General features: G+C 43.2%; 2 protein-coding genes across 3 annotated transcripts in view; one reads left to right on the forward strand and one right to left on the reverse strand.

Annotated features, from left to right (window-relative positions):
• The window catches only part of FGGY (FGGY carbohydrate kinase domain containing), a 284,438-nt gene that overhangs the window by 3,833 nt on the left and 257,157 nt on the right, over positions 1 to 23,448 (forward strand). The window lies entirely within an intron of this gene.
• On the reverse strand, positions 17,786 to 19,510 carry JUN (Jun proto-oncogene, AP-1 transcription factor subunit). The gene has a single exon (XM_031603383.2). The coding sequence runs from the start codon at positions 19,352 to 19,354 to the stop codon at positions 18,410 to 18,412; it is 945 nt and encodes a 314-aa protein (XP_031459243.1). The 5' UTR covers positions 19,355 to 19,510; the 3' UTR covers positions 17,786 to 18,409.

Genomic DNA, 23,448 nt, shown 5'->3' on the forward strand with positions numbered 1-23,448 from the left:
AAGGATCTTCTGTTTGGAAGACTTCTTCCAGACTTTTTAATGCAAAGTTAGGGAGGGAAAAAAATGCTTTTGTGAAGCTGATATTTGAATAGCAAGTATTGGTTTATCAGGTTCCTTTGGGCAAAGTTATTCTTTGTGGTTCCCAGTTGTCCAGGCTTTTAGACCTGACAAGAGAAAATAGACAGCATGGTTACTGTTGCTGTGTTTGCATACTTGTATAGTGTTAAATGAAGGAGTACCCTTTGCCAGCACTGTAGGTGAAATCTCTGTCATGTAATGAAATAAAACCATGAAGATCCAGATAAAAATGAACTGTACAGAGCAGCTGATTGTAAAAAGTGTGCCAGGCTTTCCAGGATGAGTTACAACTTCGGTCTGTGAGCTGTATTTAACTTTAAGGCTGTCATTCTTGTGTCTGCTGTCTGTCTGGAGCCTAATTCTATTCCATCAGGTGGATCAAGGTGTGTACAAAACTTTTAAAGTATAATTAAATGAGACTTCAAATCTGTATGTATAGTCTTCAGTGTGAGTGTAGGACCTTTGAATCTAGCTGAAATTAATTTAACTTACTGGTCTCAAAATTCCTCATGGAGAGGAGGAAATATAATAATAACCATCTACGTATTTGGAGTGCAACTGAGAGAAATTGAGATGGCAGTTCTGTAAGAGCTACAGCTGAGTGGTTGGGTCCAGATGCTTTTTAAGGTCCTTCCAACTCAAACCATTCTAGGAAAATATGCTGACAGCTTCACCTTATTTAAGCAAATCGGACTTTTTGCCATCTGTGTCTTTCTTCACTGCCTTTTCCATTGCATCCTGCTACCTTTGCTTGTATTTTCTTTAATAGTAGGCATAGTGTGACTGAGGAGATTTTTAATTTTTTATGAGTTGACTTTGCATTGCAAAACTTATTCTGTTTTATAAGCTAGATTGCAAAACTTTTTCTATTACTATTTTTTCTTTTTACAAGAAAGATTTATTGAAGAAATAGCCAGGAAAGGCAAGACTTCTAATATAAGTTTTGAAAGCCAGCCAGTTACCGAGTCAGCAAATTGAACAGCCAATTTAAAAGCCCAATAACTCCTCTGAAATGCAAAGAGGGGCACTGCCCCAAGGATGGGTAAACTTTTGTCATTTAGTCAATCATTGTTAACACATAACGTGGAAAAGTGTGGTTGTCAGGAGGTCCGAACTGTGTTCCTAAATCTGCTAATGACTCAGTCTGTGAGCTGCAAATTATTTAGTCTTCAGATCTGACTCATCAAAGTACTTCAGATATATCCATGTCTTGAGTAAAGTAATAGGCCTTACTTGAAGTTTGCTCAGATTGGGTTGTTATGTCTCCCTTGTTATTGTTCCAATGCAAAATAGAGGTGGCAATGCTTGATTGCACTCACAGTTTTGAGTTCTATCAATGGAGAATGGTGAGTGCTAAGCAGTATCATTAATAAAGCTGGCACACACAAAAAATGTGGAACTCCTGAAAAAAAATTAGAGCCATCAACTGTGATATTCCTTAAGAATCTGTTAGTATGGCAGTAGTTTCCTAACGTGCAGGAATTGTGCTAATAAACCAGCAGGCATTAAAGGTGCAGTGCCACTAACTGGCCGTGGGGAGCAGAGCACTGTGTGTGCAATGGCTGTTTAGAGCCAGTGTGAAACTGGGCTTTTAGAGAATAGTATGCAGCCAATTACTTGGCCAATTACTATGCAAATCATAGTCTTCAAATCGTAATTCTGGATATATTTTTAAAAAGCTCTTTGTGTGGAGGTGACATGAAGAAATTCTCTGTTAAAACAAGAATTGCATTCGTCAAGGAAGTTTTGGAAGCTTGTTGTATAGATGAATAAGAGATTAATAACTGGCTGTTTGAAGTATGCTTTTTGTTTATATCTTTAAAACTTATTAACTCTACTTATTTGGCATATAAATGTTTTGGAGAAAGGAAATATATTAAGGTTCCATATTTGTGCTCCTTTAATTAAGTGCATGAGACCACGTATGTGTAGGATTTCCAGGAAGCTCTTCATTAGGAGTCTGAATGGCAAAATTTCTTATTACTAAGCCAGACCTTTTAAGCACATTAACTTTTACATTTATTTGATGTCTGAGAGGCATGAGGAGGTTTGTTTTTTCCTTGCAAAGTACTTCACGGGTCAGTTTTCTTTCCTCTGGCATCTTTAGCTCTGCATATCCAAGGACTGTTCCTTATTACGTTAGTCTAAAAACAAAAGAAAATGATGGTCTTTGCTTCTTTCTTCTTTGTAACAGACCACTTCTTAGGGTCTTTGTATTCAGAGTCATGGGGACATAGCAGATGAGCATACATGCATCGAGGCAACTTTGTTATACACCAGAAGGACATGGAGTAAAACTCAAATTGGTACTGATGCAGGTGAAACTGGGGAAGCTCTGTGCTGTAGGTGTGCTGCTTGTGTTTTGCTTGTGTGCTGTTGAGATCCCTGCAGGGAGCAGACTGTCATGACAGAAGTCCTGGATAACACATTTAAGCTCTTGTGTCATCATTAAATGCAGAAATAATGCTCTCTGAATATATGGTTAGATAGAAAAGACATCATTTATATAGATCTGTGCACACTTAGCAATGACTTCATAGGAGGATGCCAGCTGAAAATAATGTAATTGTTTAGAGCAGGCCTGAAAAAGGGCAGGTGATGCTACTGATAGGAAGGATCTGCAGTTATGCCTCTGCTGAGTGAGTTTCCTTTGGGGAGCATCAAATGCCTGCTTTAACCCTGCTGTGGCTGCTCTGAGGAACGCAGCCCGAGCCACTTCATTTGTACCTGGAGTCCCAGCTTTGCTTCTTACACGTGTCCTTGGGCAAATCACTTCATCTCTGCTCCCTGTTTACACAAGCATTAAAATAGGAAATTTTTTTTCTCCCTCACAGACATGTCCTGTGTGTTTATTAACGGTGGTGCAGTGCTTTGAAGTTACGGAGGGCTTTGAAGTTTTGCTCCTTTGAAGTATTGTTTTCTGACTTCTCAAAGATGAACGTTTATTTCTTAAATTAACACGTGCCCGTGTTTTCGAGCTTATTTTATATTGCTATGTCATCATCAAGCATACATTTAATTTTCTTTATTTTAATTTCTCAAAGATGAAAGCAACCAAAAGTACACCTTGCATATTGTTTGATTGCCACCCGGGATGCAGCAGACTGGGCCTGAGGATCCTGCAGAGGTCAGCCTTTCTCCAGCCAGCACTGGGAGCCTTCTACTGCACTCACTGCCTGCTGCTGAAACCCAGCGACTGCCAGTAACTGCTTGTATTCCCCAGGGCATTCTCTTGATAAAATGGATGGAAAGCCAAACATTAATATCACAGTTTTGCTCACCGTGATATTTTTGTATTTCCCAGTGTGGAGTTCGATTTCATTCAAGACAGTTGTTTGCAGTAATGCCAACTGCTTATTAGGAACATATCTTTGCTGTAGAATAACCCGTTTCCAAGAGACAGCAAAGCCAACGTCGTTATCTGAACACCGTGAGGAATAGGAAATATATCAGGGCAATCAAGGCATCATCACTATTAAACACAGCTCAGGAATAATGCTTTGTTTTGGATAATCAGAAATCTAAGTGTGACCTGGCTGGTTGAGGTTGAACTATATTTAGGCATAGTCAGACAGAGAAGCAGCAGTGCTTGAAGTGTTTGTGGTGATGATTAGAATGTACTTGACTTATTATAACACTGGTAGAGAAGTTGACTAGTCAGAATGTCTGCAAGAAGGCAAAGCTTAGTTCTTAGTTTTGCATAAAGAGTAACTGCAGTGAGTTAGGGAAGTCTGAAGGGGAGCTCTGGCACTGAGCAGTCTTGTTTGTGTTTAGTCAGGTTTCTGTCAAGAGTGGACCAGAAGTGTCTACGCTGGCAGGGATTTAAAGAAGTATTTCATAGGGCAGTGCCACCCTTGGAGTGGCACACAGAGAACATGCGTGCCAGCTGGGGCCTCCTGGAGGGAGGGGAAAGCTGATCCATCCAGCCTCGTGTTTTGCACCTCAGCCTGGCACACTGGGCTCCCCTCTTATCTCCTGTGCAGCTCACGCATTGCCCGCCCATAACTGCTCCTGCAGAGTCCCCTGTGCCAGGTCCTGTCTCTAAAGAGCTGCCTGTCCAATAGTCATGGATGCCTCTAAGGTGCTAAATAATAATACAACAGCAGGTATAATAATTTAGATACTTTATTTCCAATACAACAGCACAATTTGGTACTTTATTTCCAATACAACATTGGCACAAATGTTATCTTAACACTATTTCCTCAAGTGTAAACAGGTGACGATTGTGTAAACTGCTGCATCTCTACAATTCAAAATGTTCTTTTTCCAAAGATGAATGTATTCTTTTCTGCACTTCCAGTCCTGGGGTGACTCTAAGAGAGCAGCACACATCAGTAAAGTGCCTCTGGTGGCTTTAAATGCTGATAGGGCAGACTGTGGATCCGGACTGAACTGTAGACACAAGGCTTAATTACATAAATCATCGAAAGTGAGGACTAGGATTGGTTTTCTTGTCCAGTGTGAATTAGTAAACTTTCAGAAGAGTGACCAAATAACCTAAAAGGCTTTTTTTTTTTTAATAGTTTTGAATAATCAGACGTAGGTGTTTTTCCATAACTTTCCATGAAATTCCTTGCCAGGTATTTTTCCAAGAAGCTGTGTAGGGGAGGTAGAAAGAAGAAAGCTTTCTACTTCAGCTTCACAGAGCTAAGGGAAAGCAACGTGCTTATTTTGAAATGTAATAAAGAGAATTAAAATTGCTCTGAAACAAACAGGAAAATTGTTAGTGATGATATGATGAAATTTACATCATGCAAAAATCAAAAAAGAAAAACGATCATTTATTTTCTGGTGAGTATCGTGAGCAGTATGCTTCTATATGTACTTATTCTGCAGAAATCTTTACTGTCACAATCTTAATTTAAATTTAGAAACTAACTCTATTAGCATTTATGGAAAGTTGTTATTCAAATCATTAACGCTAAATGCACACGATGTAAAAGCATTAAGTTACTAAATGCTGAGGCATCTTCAGGGATCAGCAAACTGGCTTTCTTTTTTACTTTTTTCTTAACAGGCAGATTTTTTTTTTTTTACATTTTAAACAGGCCTTTGTGGTTTTGAGTTGGGAACACACACTTAGTCAGTGAAATCTTACAGAAGGAAATACTTTGTGAAAGTTGTTTCGTTGCCCCCTATAGGCATGGGGCTGCTCCCAGAAGGTGCCTATGGCAGTGCCACCAGATCTCCCACAGAAGGCAGCTGTATGCAAGCAGAATATTGCTTGTACCCATTAGAGAGTGCTGCAGAGATTAATAGAGACTAATGTGACTTTGAAAGGAAATGATGTTTTGCTACATCATAAAGCAGTTTTAATTGCTGTTATTTATTAAGTTATTACAGTTAGATGTCAGGCATCAGACATAGCACAGACGTGTACCTAAACAATGTCTTGCCAATGAAGTCTACCTATGCACATACTGAAATTTTACTCTCTCTGAGGAATCCATTTATGTATATAAATTGTATTTGTTATGTCAACAGAATTTTCAAACCCATTTATTTTAGTTCCGTGGTTGTTTTTCCTGAATGTGAAGAAATAGAAAACTTTTGAATTAAGCGTGGAAAACCACCTCAAGCTTTTTTTTATTCTGTTAAGAAAAACTAATTCATAATTACTCTGTAAAAAAGGCAGAGCGTTTTCTGAGTTAGTGGGGTAAATTGGAGGTTCCAGTAACACCACCAGTAGGAAAAAGCTGCTGCTGAGAGCAGATAGGAGGGACTGGGGGCTCAGCTGTTCTCCCTTCAAGTTGCTTGAAGGCAACTGGAACACCTGGGCCTGGAGAAGCTTCTCTGCATCTCTTGCTTCTTCTACAGCTTGCATCTTAGTCCTCTTTGGTTTTCATTTTTTTAAATTATCATAGAATCACAGAATGGCTTGGGTTGGAAGGGACCTTAAGGATCGTGAAGCTCCAACCCCCCTGCCACATGCAGGGCCACCAACCCTCCCATTTAATCCAGCCCTGGCTGCCCAGGGCTACATCCAATCTGGCTTTGAACACCTCCAGGGACGGGGCATTCACAGCCACTCTGTGCAGCCCGTTCCAGCACCTCACTACTCTCATACTAAAGAACTTAAAGAACTTAATATTCTAGCTTTGATTTTGTCTCTTTTCCTGTTAACCTTGAAAATGGTTTCTATATTCCCTGATCCCCGAGTTATTCATTGTGAATCCTCTAGGTCACTCTCTTGTCTTTGATACTTTTTTGGATCCAGAATTCTATATTTAGAGAAATAGTAAGTTGATATCAGCCTGGCTGTGTCTCCTTGTATGCCAGCATCTGTATTCTTAGCTCCAGTTCAGAAAATGTATAAGTCTGTATTTAAGTACAGAGAGGTGCTTGAGCAGAAGGTAAGTTTGAGTTCCAAGAGCTTTAGTAAAACATGAGTGGTTCCTCTCTTTTTTTGAATTCAGTACTGTGCTTAAACATCAAGGGTCTGATTGCTGCACTGAATCAGAACCTCAGCCTTCCTCCTGTCTGCTTCCATGAGAAACACTTGTGCTGATTTGGGTAGCTCCCTAAATCACAAAAGCCTGACAACTCCTCCAGATTCATGGCGTTTGCTTCCCTTGGCATATCCCAAAACATCCTTCTCTGTTCAGCTGCACCTGTGATATTCTGGCAGTGCTCTTTGTTCCCAAGCCATTATGTCTTCCTACTCAAATTTCCATTCAAAGAGTGATTCATCCAGCAGGGGAAAGGCATGACCCAGCTGCCCCCTCAGTTTCCATCGTTTTGCAAATCAAACACAGTCTCGTCTGAACCAGAGCTTTCATTTCAGACATTTCTCTTCTCATTCCTTAAACTGCTTCTTATTCTTTATTCCTGTAGTGCTCGCTGTGAGCACAGAAATGTTTGCTGTACCAATAGGTTTCCTTAAAACTAGCTTTAATCACAAGAGCAATGGAATCATATCAGCATGGGTTTTATTTCCTCTAGGAATACCTTTTTTTTTTTTTTTTTTTTTTCTCACAGCAGATGATGGTTGTTGCCTGTGCCAGAGCTACTCTGTGGACAAAGCATAAGCTTGACTCATTATGCCAGCATCCTTCTTTGTTTTTTTAATAATAGCTTTCATGCTCTTAATGTTTGGTTCTAATGTCCAGCTGGAGAAAATTGCACACCTCTACCAAAAGCCTCTGCAAGAGCTGCTTACTCTTCAATCATTCTTTCTAATACTTTTGTTGTTTTCCATTGTCCCCTGTGCTACTTGCCTCTTATTCCTTTGAACGCTATATTAAACCTTTTTAAAGACTCCTCTTCAACCATTTTTTTTCTGTCATCAAATCCACCTATTTACAACTTCTGCCTCCTTTACTGCGCAGTAGAAATGTTCCGTATTTAAGAAAGGGTTTTTGTTTGCTTGTTTGTTTGTTCTTATTCCCTTACCTAAATAGCCATTGTGGCTTTACAGGACTCTCAGGGATAAAGCTGGGACTCCTGCCAGCTGACATAGCTGTTGCTAAAGTGGTATCTGGAGCCACTGCAGCCTACCTGTAGGTCTGTTTTCTGCTGTCATGGTTCCCAGTGAAGCAAAGCCTTTGGCTCAATACATATATGCTATAATATGCAAAGAACAGTAATATTCCCCCTTGGGATTTTCAAAGACTCAGATTAAGGAATAAAGAGTGATTTCTAGGAAGTTCTTGCTCGGTGAAGTAGCTACAGTAAGAGGAGAGCTGAATAATCAACCTTATTTTTACCTTGTGTCATAAGAACAGGGAAAGCTTAGTTTCAACTAAGTGTTAATATAGCACTGCGAAAATAGGATCAGTGTGACATTAAGAGATGAAAGAAGGAATATTGTTGTGACAGCTCAAACTATATTCATTTCACATTTAATTCAATAAAATATCATTATTTAAAATTTATCTGAAGCAAAAAAAAATTATCAGATCTTACAAGAGAATTCAGAGCAAGCTTTCTGAAGACTATATACAAAGCCTATTTGCTAGAAATACTGGCAAATGTAGGTGTTTTGATTTGGGACCTGTGTTTTTTACAACAGGTTGCATTACTGCTACTTCAGTATGACTTTCAGTTTTGGGAGGATTGGCACCAAACCCATCAGAATAGTAATCTGCTCCCCCCTTCCCCTCTGTTACTCACTGGCATAATTTCCATCCAACAAAGCTTTTCAAAAATAAGGAAGGAAAAGTCCTTCCTGTACAAGCTTCCTGTGGATCCCATCCAGATATAAAGGACTTGTGTAAACGCTTGGCAGGCAGTCCCAGCATATGCCACTTAGTGACTTCCTTTTCTTCTGCTGCCATTCCACGTACAGAGAATGAATCTGAAAATAAGAGTAATTTTCATTCATTTTCAAATAAGAAATTGTAAATGGTAAATTTCCTATCTGTGTATAACGCCCACATTTTAAATTAAAAGTTTTGAATGCTGACAGCATTAGTCATAGGAAATCCTGTATGAACATCCAGCACTTAAGTTGGACCTTCCCCTGGATCACACCATAGAAGGAGTTTACAGGAAAACATTCTGTAAGTGCTCCATTTGTTTTAACCCTTTATATACCATCTGGTAGAACAGAGCTTTTTTTCTGGAGCCCATTTCCTGTTTTTTTTTGTGATCAAATTAGTAATGGAAATCTCTATATTTCAGTGCTATTTTTTGTTCTGTGTTTTAACAACATACTGGTAGGATTTGGTAGATGTGTAAATACATGTATACACTTCTCCCACCCCCAATGCCCTCCAGTGCATGGTATTCAGAAGGAAATATATATGCTTTAGAATAGCCTATTGGATATCAGGGAACCTGCTTCTAATTTCTTTATAATTGTGTATGTATAGTTTGTTATCACACCAATATATGACATAAAGTATGATATGCAGTGTAAGTATTTAAAAAGGTTTGTTTTCACAGAAACCCAGTAAGCCAAACAGGCTCTGCTGAGGGCAGTCTGCTGGTTAACCCATTACCTTTCACAGCCCTCTGCCCCTGGACCAGAACTTCAGTACCAGCACATGTTACAGGTTAAGGAACAGGCTTACCATGATGCTGGAAGGACAAATATATTGACTTGCACACTGTCAGCTTCAAGCAAAGTGTATAGTTCAGTGAGATGGAAAGCTAGAAAAGGCAACATCTCTTTGTAAACTAAACCATAACATGGACAAGGCATGAAATAACAACTGCAGCTATGCTGCATGGCATCATCTTCACATTACTGAGGGATCCAAATGCGATAGTTTCTTTGCCTTCATTTAGAAGAAGCCATCCCAGAATGGATGTTTAACCTCCTATAAAGAAAAACAAAACAAAACAAAAAAACAATTCCAGTTTTCGTTTTCAGTGAGTGGGAAAATCCCACACATGTTGAGTTATTGTGTAACAGCTGGCTTCAATTAAGAATCCAGGCTTCACGTTCTGGGATTCCTCTCTGAAGTATCAAATAATGCCGGCGTTCAAGATTAGGATGAGGCTCATGACTTAGGGCATGGCAAACAATATTAGGCAGATGAACTTAAAGAATCAGATTTTTTGTAGTGCTGAGAAGCCTTTCATAGTTCTCCAGTTTTAGATCAAAGTATAGCAATGTTTAAACATAGCTTAATGTATTTTAATTAATGAATCAAAATGCATTTGAGTATATAATCATTTATAGGCTTTAGAGTAGGCAAATACTGATGACTGACAAAAAAAATGAGAAGGTATTAAAGTACTCAGAGAGCTTTACTTCTGTTCTGACTCTTCTCATTAATTTAAACAGCCTTTCATATATTTGGGGGTTTCATCACTATAAACTCTCATTTTTTGTAGTGTAGGTGAAAGTGACCATTTTTACTGGCTACGTGGAGACCTTCTGCTTGCTTTAACCCCTTACAGTGATATTGTCTGACATTGTATCAGCTCAACCTTAGAAACAGTGAGAAACTTGCTTCTGTTTTTGTGTGTTAATTGCTTAATCTTGGTTGTTCCTGTTTCTATACAGTGGTACAGGACAAGGAGTTTTATTTCATCTTAGTGCCCTTTGATCACTACTGCTTTTACAGAGGTTAGACTCTCCTAAAGGACAAGGACAGCAATGCTATGCTTCTCACAGGTTGGCAGGCCTGCATTTCTGTGGCTGCACTGCACAGTGCACTCCCAAAGGGGATAACATTAGCTTTTCCTTCTTAGATCAGACTGTGGACCTGTCAAAACACTTATAACTAAATTTCAGAGAGAATGCCATAAGAAAGACTACAGAAAACCAGGCATTACTGTTCCTAAACTGAGATGCATATGTTCTTAATTTGCAACAGATTTAGGGATTGAGCTGTTTCTAACAGAAAAAGAGTAACTGCATAACGTCTTCCATTCCCTGAGCTCATTATGTTATTCCTTTTGTCATTTTATTTTGTCATTGTTACCTTTTGCAGTTCGATTGGAGAAGTAACTGGCTTTGCAAGTAGATACCATACATGCTGAGAGTAAGAGCATTCCATTAACCCAGATGCCACATCCAGCCCACAGGCACGTAACCGTGGAAGAAAGAACAATTGACATTAAGCTAAAAAGCAAGCCTTTCTCATATTGCCAGTCTGGCATTTCCTGTGCAGTGAAAAACACAGAAGCAATTTCTGCATGTAAGAATGATAAACAGTGAACAGAGGGGGCCGGGGAAATAGCTTGTAACAAGTTTTGGGTGTGCTGATATATTTTGTAAGTAAATTCAAAACAGACATGGAAGCCAACATCAGGAACATGTGCAAGGAATTCCATTTATAAGACTTAGAATAATAACCTCACTGCCCTCTTAAATAATTTTAAATATATATGCACAAAGTTAGTCATCTCACAAAAAGCAGTTTCATAAGCAGGTATACTAAGGACTCAGTTCCCAAGTCAAGTTAATGGGTGCATGAAAATTGTTCTCTGTGAAAGTCAAACCACGTTTTATAGCTTTGTCCATATGGGAAGTTGAGCTTGTTTAACCAAAAGCGTGAATTAAAATTAAGTTATAAAACTGGTGCAAGATCTGCCTGGGCATTTTTGCAGTATAATTGAAGTTGGGAAGAATGAATTGAAGAGTTCTGTCTCAGTCTCTGGTAGTTTGGAGGTTGTCAGTGATCCCTGTTTCTCAACACAAGAAGAAAATACGATTTTTAAAACGTGCTTTCTTCACAGTATTTATCAGTGGTCTGATTTCCAGAACTGCTATTTCTACCCAGCATCTTTTGGATTTAGGCTAGTTTTTGGTAACTGTCAGTCATTATCTTGGGGAAAAAGAAGAACCAAAGCAGTCAACTTTATTGTTACTTTTGCAAAGTACATGGAAGTAACAGCTATACATAGTGGTGAAGCTCAGTCAGGGGCACTTCCATAAATATACAACACTTATCTGCACTGGGGAGGGCACAAGTGGCAAATATAATCCACAAGTCTCTAACCAAGCTGAAATATTACAAGCCCAGCTGAATCTGCACAGTTGAATGATGGTCCATTTTTCACAGCCCTGAGAACCAATGTGGTGGGAAGTTAGATAAAGATGTACTGCTTCCTGCAGGGCTGCACTGGAAAGATATGAGTTAGAAAATCTCTGCTTAAAGGAGAAGGAAACTGGACAAAGACCACTGAAATCTGTTTTTTTTTCTGTCATTTAAAGAAGGAAACTTTGCTGTTAAGTTGCCAAGGGCTTGCTCTGGTCAACAGTCTTGTTGCAGGCTAGCTGTAAACTCTTGTACCAAAGTCAGCTGTGCTTCATGTATAGCCTTGTATAGTTTTGTTTGTTTGTTTTTGTGAATAAAAGCACTTTGTTAAATAACTTGAATATTCATATTTAGAAATTGTCTCCTTCAGTCAGAAAATAAGGAGAGCTGGCAATCTGACAACAAATCCAAACAAGAGATGCATTTGGCCTTTAGAGTTACAGTTCCTTTTCTCCCCTTTAGGTATTTGGGTCAGACTCTGTGATTATTTAGTGTGATAAGGATCATATCTTGACTGAGACCCAGACATACCAAAGGAGGGTTTGTAATGAGTCTTGTTGATTACTTCTTGTGGGGAGTTTTGAACGGTTAATGTTTAGGGATACCTTGCTGTTTGTAGATGGGGAAAATGGTGTACTTTTGGTGTGTGATGCAGTAGAATAGCATTTTGTTTACGGAAATTCATTCATCACTAACACATGATGGTTATGAACTGTTCTGTTCAGTAGAAGGAAAGGCATCCTTTTTCTAATCAGGTAATCAGACCCAGGTTTTGTCCTATCTGACCAAATGCCTTTCAGTTAAAGAACCAGACAGCTGAGTTATGGGCACTCCTAGCTTGCTACTTCGTGTGCCCAGCTCACTCTCTGAAGATGCATGCACTGTTGAACTCTGTGAAGTCCAAAGAGAGCTCATGGTGTCTCCTAATCTAGAAAACTCACTGTCAGAAGTTAAACTGAATAAATCCTGACCCATACCTTTGAAATGCCATGGCATTGTTTCAAGAGGAACTTTCCTTATTTCACTTCTCAAGGTAAAAACAAAACAACAACCAGAGTTTGTATAAGGAGAGCAGCAGCTTGTAATTTTTACTAATGTTAAAAGTTCCAAAACTACTTTTGGACAGAAACAAAAATGAGCTTTTAATTCAAAAGCTGTGAAAGTGCTTTGATTTGTGGCCACACAGAGGTCAGAAACTTAGAGAAGTTTCTCCAGGTAATCTCTAACTTCTGTAGTGCAAGGCTGCACTTTTCAACCTACCGCTAATCCTTCTAGTGGAGGTTCAACGTTTCTGAAGTCACTTCTTTTCAGCATGGCTGCTACCTGAATCACTGCTTGAGTTTGAATAGCAACATTCAGTAGACAGCTGCATCGTGCATGTTTTCAAGCCGTGTTATCTGAGACATGGGAGGCACAGTAACAGTCCTCATCCTCATTAATTTGGCATCCTGGATGCAAATTCAAAACAATACTCATAGATGCTGGGTTTTGGATCCGTAGTGTCCTCTGAAATAGCTGGGGTTATTCTGTGGTCCCAATGATGCAGGATCTCCCTGCTCCTTGCAGTGGTTGCTTTAAGAACTAAGTGAAGCTGCTAAAATGCATCAATTTGAGAAGGTTTGCATGATAGCAGATTTCATCTGAAGTCTTTTCTGGCTGCTACGACATTTACACAAAAGCTTGTGCTGCAAGCCTCCGTGCACTGTGTTCCAGCACTGTTTGCTATTGAGCTCCATCTGCTGGAATTGCGTCCCATTTCCCACATCTTTGGTGTTATTGTGCTGCCAGGTTTCACAGGAATTCTTTTAAATTTGAAAGAGAATAAAGAACAAAGGTCAGTTTGGAGGAGTTTCTAGCAAATTTTTGGAGCTTTTGTTTATGGAATTAACATAAAAATTGCCTGGAGAATTCAAGGCTCAAAACAAAAAATAACTGTGGGACAAAAGAAAATAAATGTTAATTCTTCCTCTACTCTCATCCACAGTTAGTTCTGAGCTATTTTTGCATAGATTTGGATTAATCACATCAGGTCAGAACCTACTCAGTTCTGCCTTAAGACTTCAGTAATAGGTTACTTTCTTCACTTTTTTCTTAATTAGTTTCCTCCCCCAGTGTCTGCTGTTACTCTATGGCTAAGAAAGTCATCGTTGTTTTGAATATTCAGTTAACTTTTTAAAAAGCTCTGTTTTCCCATTGCAACTGTTTTCTAGTATTTGGAATACTTAAGGGATGTAGTTTGATTTATGTAGTTCCATCATTCCTTAACAAAAATGTACTGCAAAGAGTAATGTGTGAAATTGGAAAAGAGGGCCCAGGTGTGCAGAAGTAATCAGAGGCTATCACGGTAACCGAGGCAATGACTTTTTACAAGTTCTCTTTGTAAGAAGCACCAGCTCTGCTCAGAGAATATGTTCTGATGTTGATGTCAGCAATAAAACATACGTGTGGAATTGGGATGGCCTCCACCCTCGGGTGCAGGCACTGCTGTTGGCAGTGTGTGCAGTTCGTAGAAACAAGAGCACGTCTCTGGAATGATCACCTTCCCACAATGCAACCCACCTACATTTTCCTCTTCTTCAGTTGGAACATGAATACCATCTTCCTTCTCCCTCCCATAGCTAATGTTAATAAGATGTATTCTGTTTCATGATGGATTTGTGTATACAATAATTTCAAATATTATTCCTTACTGTGCATCTGTTCATTAGCAGCATTTTGCATTCACTTATGTTGTTTGCAACTTTTTTTTTTTTTTAATAGAGAAACTTTGCTTGAACTGGTTTTAGTTTCTAGTTGTTGGTAAATCTATGCCGTTATGCCTGTCTTGGGGATAGGAAGGAAGAGATGAAAAGCAGAGAAGGCGTTCGCCTTGGTATCAAAGATAAATGTTCTGGTTTTTCAGCTCTGCCATGTACTTCTGGCCGTGGGACACCTCGCTCCATGCTGTAACTACTCCAGGATGCCCAAGCTTGCTCTGGCCTGAGCCGGTCCACCCGCCTCCGCAGGCTGCTCAGTAATGCTGCCCAGCTAATAAACCTGCAGCCCGGCTCAGGTTATTCAGTGGGCAGAGTGCTGTGCTGATCCAGCTGGACACACCTTCTACTTTTGCTGCTGGTTCAGGCTTCACACTGCACTGTGCAGCCTCTGCATGTGCTGCGTGATGCTAGATAAGTGATGTAAGCCTGCTGTACAACTAACCTGCAAATTAGATTCTTTGCTTCCTTTTCGGTTGGGAGGATAAGATCATTAATGCATATGCAGCAATGTACTTTATTGAAAGGCTTATTTACTTTTTCAGAAAGCAATTATCTTAATGGATTCCTTAGGCTTCTGCATGGGACAAAACTGTCAGTCTAGTTTCCACAGAGGTTTAGAGGAATAGTGATGGCAGGTTATTAGTGAGTAGTGAATAGGAATAGTGATGGCTGTGTGTCTTTGCAGGTTCCTATAATTCTATAGGAAATTATGGCATCTCATCTTCATCATTAAGTGGGTACACAGTGCCTGAATGCACGCTGGTGCTGAAGTGCTGTATTTTGAGGTCAGTATTTTTTGACCTGCGGAGAATTGAGCAACACAAGGATGAAGGACTATGTCAATAACTGCTACAATGTTCTGAGATTAAATCTGGCTGGCATCTAACTCTTTTCCACTGGAGTAAGTTGGATGGTTACTATTATTTCTGTAGTGACAAGTACTTTGGATTTAAAATTATTCTGTCCTCCTCGCAGCTCATTTGAGTTCATGGGATAGAAGTGTGAGGAGTTGGTTGTTTTTGTGCAGACCCAAGTTCTAATTAATATTTCTGTAGCCCAAACATGTTGTTCTGATTAGAGGCTCTTTGCCTAGGCATTTCGGCGTAGCCTGCCCTGTTTGAAACCCTGCCTTTTTCTGACTTCACTTCCTGAATCCGTTGACAGCACTCACAGCCAAACAAAATACATGCTCACAATGCTGTTATTTGCAAAATATTCCCTTGTGAGTACAGCTGGGGCAACAAAAAGAGTTTCTAAATCTCAAAGAAAATGGACTTTTCCTTATAGAAGTAAGGCACACAACGCATTAGGCAATTTTAATCTCAAGTTAAGTAGGTGTGAAAACTTTGCATTTCACCACATATAAACGCGTGCATGTCTTTTGTACAGTCATGCTTATTGATCACCAAGTGATCTGGTAATATGCTAAGAGTGCTGAGCTTTAATCTATTCCAAAGTGCACCAGACAGAAACAGGCTCACATCCCACCACACTGTTTACAAAACAGACGGAGGTGGAGGTAATATAAACTTACTTTGCCCCATGTCAGGCTCGATCCTCAGACCTGGGATATAGGAAAGGATTCGTGCTACATCCCTCCTGTCTCCTTATGAACCTGTGTGACTGGCACTGAATACCACAGCACCTCCTGGGCCGGGCCTGGGCAGGTAACTCTGCCCCAGTCTGTGCCTGCCGAGCCAGCAGTGCTGTTACTCAGTAACTTCTTTTTTGCCAGTGCTTCAGAACGTGGAACTGGAGAGAGAAAGCTGCTAACTGCAGTGCTAAATGTCTGTGTGCGCGTATTTGGATAGGGTGGAGCAGACTGTCACTCAGCTGTATTTAATTAACATAGTATTTTATATAATGTATTTATTTTTTGCGTAATTAGGTGATTAAGCAAAATGCTTGCTAGTAACATCTATTCCATAACCCAGCACTATGGAGAGTTAAACAGGCACCTTTGCAGGTAATTAATCTCCTTGCCCTGCTTATTTTGCTAGTTGGCACTTGCTTAAATCCCTGTAAAACCACACCCAGCAGTGCTGTGTATTATCCCTCTGCTGTCTATTCCTACATATGGTCAAAATCAACTTACCTTCCGGGTTGCTGACATCAGCAAAATGTGCTCTTGGCAAACTACAGTATCCTCCTAGTAACCCTTTGTTTGGTTGGTGTTGTTACAAGAGTATTCCTCTGACAGCAGCAAACAGCATCTAAACAGTGCTGGCCCCCACGCTTGGATTACGATGTAGGATACTGCCACAGTATCACATTTTACCCATTAAAACAACCCTTCATGTCATTAACTCCATACAATTTGGGCAGGAAAAAAAAAAAGTCAGAAGAAAGATAATTCTGTGCTTCCTGTGAGGAACTGATCTTTGGATGCACATCAGTTGGAAGTTTCAGGGTATCACTATACTCACAGTAAGTGGTCTGCTCTCGTCATTTTGTGATGTGACCTTACACGTGGCTGTCACTGCAAATAAACATATATCTTTTTTTCCTTAGAAGATGGATTAGAGCTGTCTAAAAGCTTAATAACATTACTGTACTAGTAGTTAGTCTATAGTATTTTCTGCTTCTGCTCTTTTCTGTTTGGCCATCGGCATCAAACAGAACATCTGCTCTCTCCTCATATACGTAGCTATTGAAGAAAATGAATTGGGTGCCCCATGTTGAAAAGTATAGCATCAAAATCACTCCCCCCACCAGTTGAGTAGCATGTGTCTAAGGTAGATGTTTACATTGTTGCACTAAGAAACAAGATTATACTAAAAATACATGGGAAGCACCAGAAAAGTTGCCATCAGTTGCCATCATGTCTTTTCACTTCCTGCTACGTTGTTTTCCCAGTTTCTCTATTGCTAAACAGAACCTGCAGTAACATCTGAAAGGATTTCAGAGATAAAAAGGTTTTTTTTTCCCCCATCAACAACAGCGCTTTCACAACTATTAACAGGGATTGCCTTTTACTGGGGAAAGAGTGCACAGGAACGAAGGTGAATATTTCTATTTTTGAAGTCTAGGGCACTTTTGTTAAAAAGAAAAGCAAACAGCCTCTTGGCTGATCCTGCTTGAGGGCATTAGCTTAATAAAAAGCATGCAAGAGCACAAGCAGCCAGTTACAAGTGCAGAGCAGTTTCACACACAGGCTTTCTATCATCTAAAGCCTGCCTAAAGCTGAAGTCAGCTCCCCCAGCAGGGCCACTACAATACACAGGCACTCCTCTCAGGTTGAGGTTAGCAACTGCTACTTCAAGACAACTCAAAAAGTTCTGTTTGTTCAGTGCTCAGGATCTGGTTTCCCCCCCTCCGTCTCCTCCTCACACGTTCTCCAGGACATGCCTGTAGTTACAGAGCAAGTTTAGCATAATCCCTGCCCTTCAGAGTTCAGCATAAAGGGCGTTTTCCTAACTCACATACTGGCAAAAATAATAATAATAAAAAAAAAAGTGTGAGGAGGAAATGCATTTTAAGTATTTTATTTTTCTTAAATATAATAGAACCTTCTAGATTTTTTTTCCAGAAACAGAAACATTAAAAAAATTATACTTTATTACAAATGGTAAACTCAGAGTGCTAAAAAAAAGCCTCTTATTTACAAACAATACTGGGCAGTACCCAAATAAACAACATAAAAATAACTTACAAAGTCATGAAGTAGTTTATTGACATTAATCAACTTTCATAAAATAAAATAAAAAAGGATATGTACATACACCATTTACTTGAAGGCAGGCAGAACAGTTCTTGTTTGTTTATCAGCCTCCCACAAACCTCCCTCCCGCCTTTTTTTTTTTCTTAAGGAATACTACATAAAGCAATCTACAGTTTCTATTGCAGTTTAACCTTTAATACTGAATGATCATCGAATGTTAGGTCCATGCAGGTCTTGGTCAATGTTAAACGAAGATCTGACGCCTCATCAGAGCAGGAACAGCACTCCTCGGAGCGGTGCTGGCTGCTTCACCAACTCAAGCTGAAGGCTCGCCAGTCTTTCCACACATGCGCTTTGCAGCACGCAGGCAGGACTCACAGCCTCTCAGCTTTTACCGTGAGCTTTACGCGGCCGCCGCTTTTGGTTTGTTGTTTAGTTATACCACAACATCGCAGTTCCTATTTAAGTCAGTCTCTTCAAAACGTTTGCAACTGTTGTGTTAGCATTAGCTGGCACCCGCTGTTGACATGGTTCATGACCTTCTGCTTAAGCTGTGCAACCTGTTCTCTGAGCATGTTGGCAGTGGATGCCAGCTCTGAGTTCTGGGCTTTCAAAGTTTTCACTTTTTCTTCCAACCTGGCAATCCTTTCCAACTTCCTTTTCCGGCATTTGGACGCCGCAATTCTGTTTCTCATGCGTTTTCTCTCGGCTTTGATTCTCTCCTGCGACTCCATGTCAATAGGGGACAGGGGAGGGGTTTCCCCCGGCATTTCAGGTACAGTCTGAGGCTCTTCTTTCAGAGCCTGAAGCCTGGGATGCTGCACGGGCATCTGGGGGTTTATGTGATGCTGCGGCGCGTAGCCCATGCCGTTGGCGTTGTAGTTGGGTGCGGAGTTGAGCGCGTTGGGGTTGAAGTTGCTGAGATTGGCGTACACCGGGGGCTCGCTGTGCAAACTCGTGTTGAAGCTGCCGCCGCCGGCCATGGAGGACACAGGTGCCATGCCACCGCTAACAGGTTGGGCGGCCGAGGTGACGCTGGGCAGCGTGTTCTGGTTGTGCAGTTCTGCCAGCGCTCTCACGAAGCCTTCGGCAAAGCCCTCTTGCTCGTCGGTAACGTTCTTGGGGCAGAGGAACTGCGTCGGGGTCGGCGTGGTGGTGATTAACCCGTTGCTGGACTGGATGATGAGCCGCTCCAGCTCCGGGGAGGCCAACTTCAGCAGCCCCACGTCGGGGGAGGTGAGGATGTCGGCGTTCTTGTTCCTCAGGTGCGGCTTCAGGCTGCTGGCCGGGTCGGACAGGTTCAGCGTCATGCTCTGCTTCAGCACCTTGGCGTTATTATATCCATAGCCGCCGCTCTCCGGCGGCGCGAAGCTGGCGTTCAGGGCATCCTCGTAGAAAGTAGGCTCCATCTTTGCACTCATAGAACAGAGCCCGCGGAGTGGCGCCGGGAGCCGCGGCAGCGCGCTGGAGCGTCCCGGCCGCCGCCCCACAGCGCTCCCGGCCGCGCGGGTTGGGGTTAGGAGCGCGCGGAGCCTTACTTCTTGCCGGGCCGCCGCCGCTCCTCCCGGCGCGGGCCGGGCCCGCCGGGCCTCGCTGCGCTTCCCGGGCCGCCTGGCCGCGCTGTAGCCGCCGGGCCGGGCCGCGCCGCTCCCGCCGCGAGGATTCCCGGCTCCGCGCTGCCGCTCGGCCCTGCCCGCTCCGGCGGCTGAGTGAGTCGCGCTGCCGCCCGCCCCGCGCTCTGAGCCCGCTCGCGGCGTGCAGCCCTTCACTTATCAGCGACCGGGAGCCCGCTAAAAATAGCCCATGATGTCACCCCGCGGGCTCCCCATTGGCTGCCGCCGCCTCTCCCGGGGGAGGCGGGCCGCTGGCCCGGCCCGGTGCATAGCAGCCGGTCGCCATGGCCACCCCGCCCCTAGAAGCTTCTCAGCGCCGGCGCGGGGCCTTGTGGGATGAGGTAATGCTGGCGGCGGCCCGGGGCATTGTGGGCTGACGTATTGTTTTTGAATATCTGGTTACCGCGTCCCGAGCTCGAGCCGGGTTGGCCGCCGCCGGCGCCTCCTTACCGGCCGCGTACCGCCCGCCCGCCGCCGCGCCGGGGTGCAGCGCTGCCGCCCCGCGCCGCGTCCCCCGCCCGTGCGTCGCTTTGCATCGCGTCGCGTTACACCGCACGGCGGTGCGTCGCGTTGCCGCGCGGTTCCGAGGTGCGACGCGCGGCGGGGGCGCGCCGCGCTCCTCCGTTCGACGGCGCGGTTCGGCCCGCCGCCCCCGCCCCGCGGTGGTACGGCCCTGAAGGTGGCGCTCCGGGGAGCCTCACGTGATTTCCCCGCCTCGCCGCCGCCGCCGCTTCCAGGCAGGGCCGGGGGGAGTTGCGGCGCTCCGGGGCGGGAGCGCAGCGCTGTGGGGCCGCCCCCGCACCGCAGAGGGGCCCAGCGCCGGGCGGGCGTGCCCGGGGTGGCGGCGGCGGCGGCGGCTCGGCCTCGCCTCCTTCCGTCCCGGGGAGCCCCGGCGGGCGGGGAGGGGCGGCCCGGTTCCCTTCAGCCCCGGCTTCCCCCAGCCGCCGCGGTGAGCGGTGCGTCCGTTCCCACGATCGGGAGCTCCCCGGAGTAATAGAGGGGACAAAGCTGACGGGAAGGAGCCGGGTTCGGGATGGGTTTCCCTAAAGTCGTCTTTTAAACTCGGGACGGCTTCCCGGTTGTAGAGCGCTGTGCTGCTGTTAGTGCGTGAGCGCAGCTTGGCGTTAGGGGGAGCGGCGGGAGATGGAGGGATCCGCTCGGGGCGGGCGGTTTGTGCTGCTCCGGAGCTACGGCGCACATCTCCGGACCGCATCGACTCGCAGCTCAGCTGGTAGAGCTGCCCGCGCCGTGCGGCCGGGACGGGAACCCGGGGCGACGAGTCCTGCTGCTGGGTTCCGTCGCTTTGTATGATGAGCCAAGCTGACGAACTTAAGTCTTGGTTTGAAAATGCACTTTAAAGTTCCTCAGTGCTATTTTTTTTTTTTCTAGACGTGATAACATAATTACCAGTTACAGTATAGGAAGCAACAGTGAAATAAACAAAAAAGAATGTCTGAACGCAGTGATAGAAGTTACTGCTCTCTTTTTTTTATAGAATCTCCTCCCGGTTCCCTCGCTGTGCCCACCTGACTTCAGTCAGTGTATTCATTTCACCTGTGTGCCCATGTGTGCTGGAATCCCACAGCCAATCAATGCATCGCTGTAGGTTTGTGCTAGCAGTCTGTGGTGTGTGGTACAGTTTGCCCACAAATGTGGGACTTGGTGTGTGCTGCAGGTGTGTGCACAGCTTTCACGTAGGCAATGAGCACCTCTGTGCAGGTAATTCAAGCTGCCCAGCTGCCTCTGTAGCTTCAGCAGCAGTTATTGCGTGTGCATAGGGAAGTCTCTGAAAATCATCAGTTTTAGAAACAGCTTGCAAGCTCTGTCCTAAGCTTTACATACAACATAGATAGAGGCCAGAGCCTGACTCCTGGCACAGGAGCTGAGGGACACCGAGCAAAGCTGGCAGATGGCAGGTTCAGAATGAACAAGAGAAATTGCTTCGCAGAGCTATTGGGCTGTGGAACACCTTGGCAAGAGGGTGCTGTGCAGACGGAAGGATTTTAAAGTGATTAGATGAAGTCACAGGAGAGAAATCTCTCAAGGGCTATTGAGTGCAGTGAATCTCTGGCTCTGGAAATCCCAAAGCAGCAAATGGCTTGTGTCTGGGAGAGCATCCCAGGGCAAGACTCCTGCGTGCGTGCCTTGGTTTTGTGTGCCTTAGGTATCCAGTCTTGGCGACTGCAGGGTGTCTCACTGGGCCTGATGGGGCTGTCCTGGTGTTCTTGCTGTGCTCACACTCCCACTTAGACAGTCTGTAAACGATCCGGCTCTGTTGTGTCAGCATACCATTTTGATACAGGGAAAGGGCTTGTCTGTACAAAGAAAAAAATCTGGAGAAAGGGAAGACATGAATTTTAAGCATTTTGTTGTCTGGAGGTTTTTATTTTAAAATGATTTTTAAACTTTTTTTTTTTTTATGTGTGTGGCTTTTGTTATGTAGGAACCCGTTGCAAGTCTTTTGCTTTAGTCAGTTTTCTGTATAAACAAATATCCCCGACAAAGGATGTTCCAATTAACTGTTGACATATTTAATTTGTCAAAGTGTTGTCCTTTTGTTTCCCCTGCACATCTGTTTTGTCCTAGAAAGCCGCATTCAGTCTGCATATCAGGGAGCTTGGTCAGTGTAGCTCTAACCACTCCAGCCTGGTAAGTGGGCCCTTACAGCCTGTCCACATCAGCCCCACCTGTATGGATGCAGGATTTTCATTGGCCTCAGCGATTGTTGGATTGGGCTGGAGATATTCACTCAAAGTCATTTCATTTCTTTGGTCTTATTTTATCCCCAGCCCATTTTAGTTTTTTTACTTCCTTCCTTTTACAAAGGTGCAGTTTAGGACTAGACATTCCAGTTTGCCAGAGACGTGTTGCTACTGAGGCCCATAGCTATAGGGGACACCCATCAGTCCACTCATTATGTTAATTACTACTCGCTTAAAGGTTACCTGGTAATAGACAGCCAGCTTGCCCATAAAGGTTGCGCGTAGCAGGAGAGCTCTGAAACCCAAGACCAACGATCTTTGCTGCTCTGAGGGGATTTCAGCGTTCTGATCCCAGCAGGGAATGAGTGCCAGGCGGGTGCTTGGCCATGGGCAGGGAGCTCAGCTCTCAGCACAGCACCGGGCTCCCACCTGAGTCACTGAGTGCTGCTCCCCCGTGCGTGCAGCGACAGTGATCCTCCATGGCCGTCAGCCGAGGGGCTGGGAGCTTGGAGCTGTGCTCTGGTCTATTAAACAGCTATTACTTGAGGGCTTTCCCCTCTTTCCTGATGTCCTTAAGCAAATACTCCGTTAGTAGAATGAAAACACTTACCGGCCCATTTATAAACCATGGCCATTTACATGTCCCAATAAACTAACTTATGGGTAGGGACTGGAAATTAGCTGCATATCTCTGCTGCTGTGAGAAGCAGATGCTCTGACCAGCATAATGCAGGTTTTGATTTATAAAGTTCTCTAATCAATCAATACGAGATTGACTGAGGCAATCAGATAATCTGAATAATTAAATGGCTTTTCAAAGACAAATTAAAATTTCTTATACGTACTCCATCCATCTACATTATATTTGGTGTCCAGGAATAAACAGGTTGGTTGGTTTGTTTCAGTCCTGTATCACAAGTGCTTTTTGCTTATTTCTGGATCATCAGAAAAAAGAAATGGTAGGTTTTTACTGTTTCTCTACTGGAAACAGCACTGGCAGAAGGAAAGTGCTTGCTTGCATGCAGAATATTTTTGTTTTGGTTTGTTTTTTTTTAAGCTTAGATATATTATGACATTAGAAGAGTTTCTGCATTATTCTTATAAATGCTCCTCTTCATTTATTTGCTTTTTGACCCCCTTCATGCCTTCCAACATGATACCTGCTTCACCTCTGCATGAGGTAAGGCTGAGAATCCATGG

The sequence above is a fragment of the Phasianus colchicus genome, chromosome 9, assembly GCF_987193195.1.
Source record: "Phasianus colchicus chromosome 9, bPhaCol1.hap1.1, whole genome shotgun sequence".
NCBI classification, from domain to species: Eukaryota; Metazoa; Chordata; class Aves; order Galliformes; family Phasianidae; genus Phasianus; species Phasianus colchicus.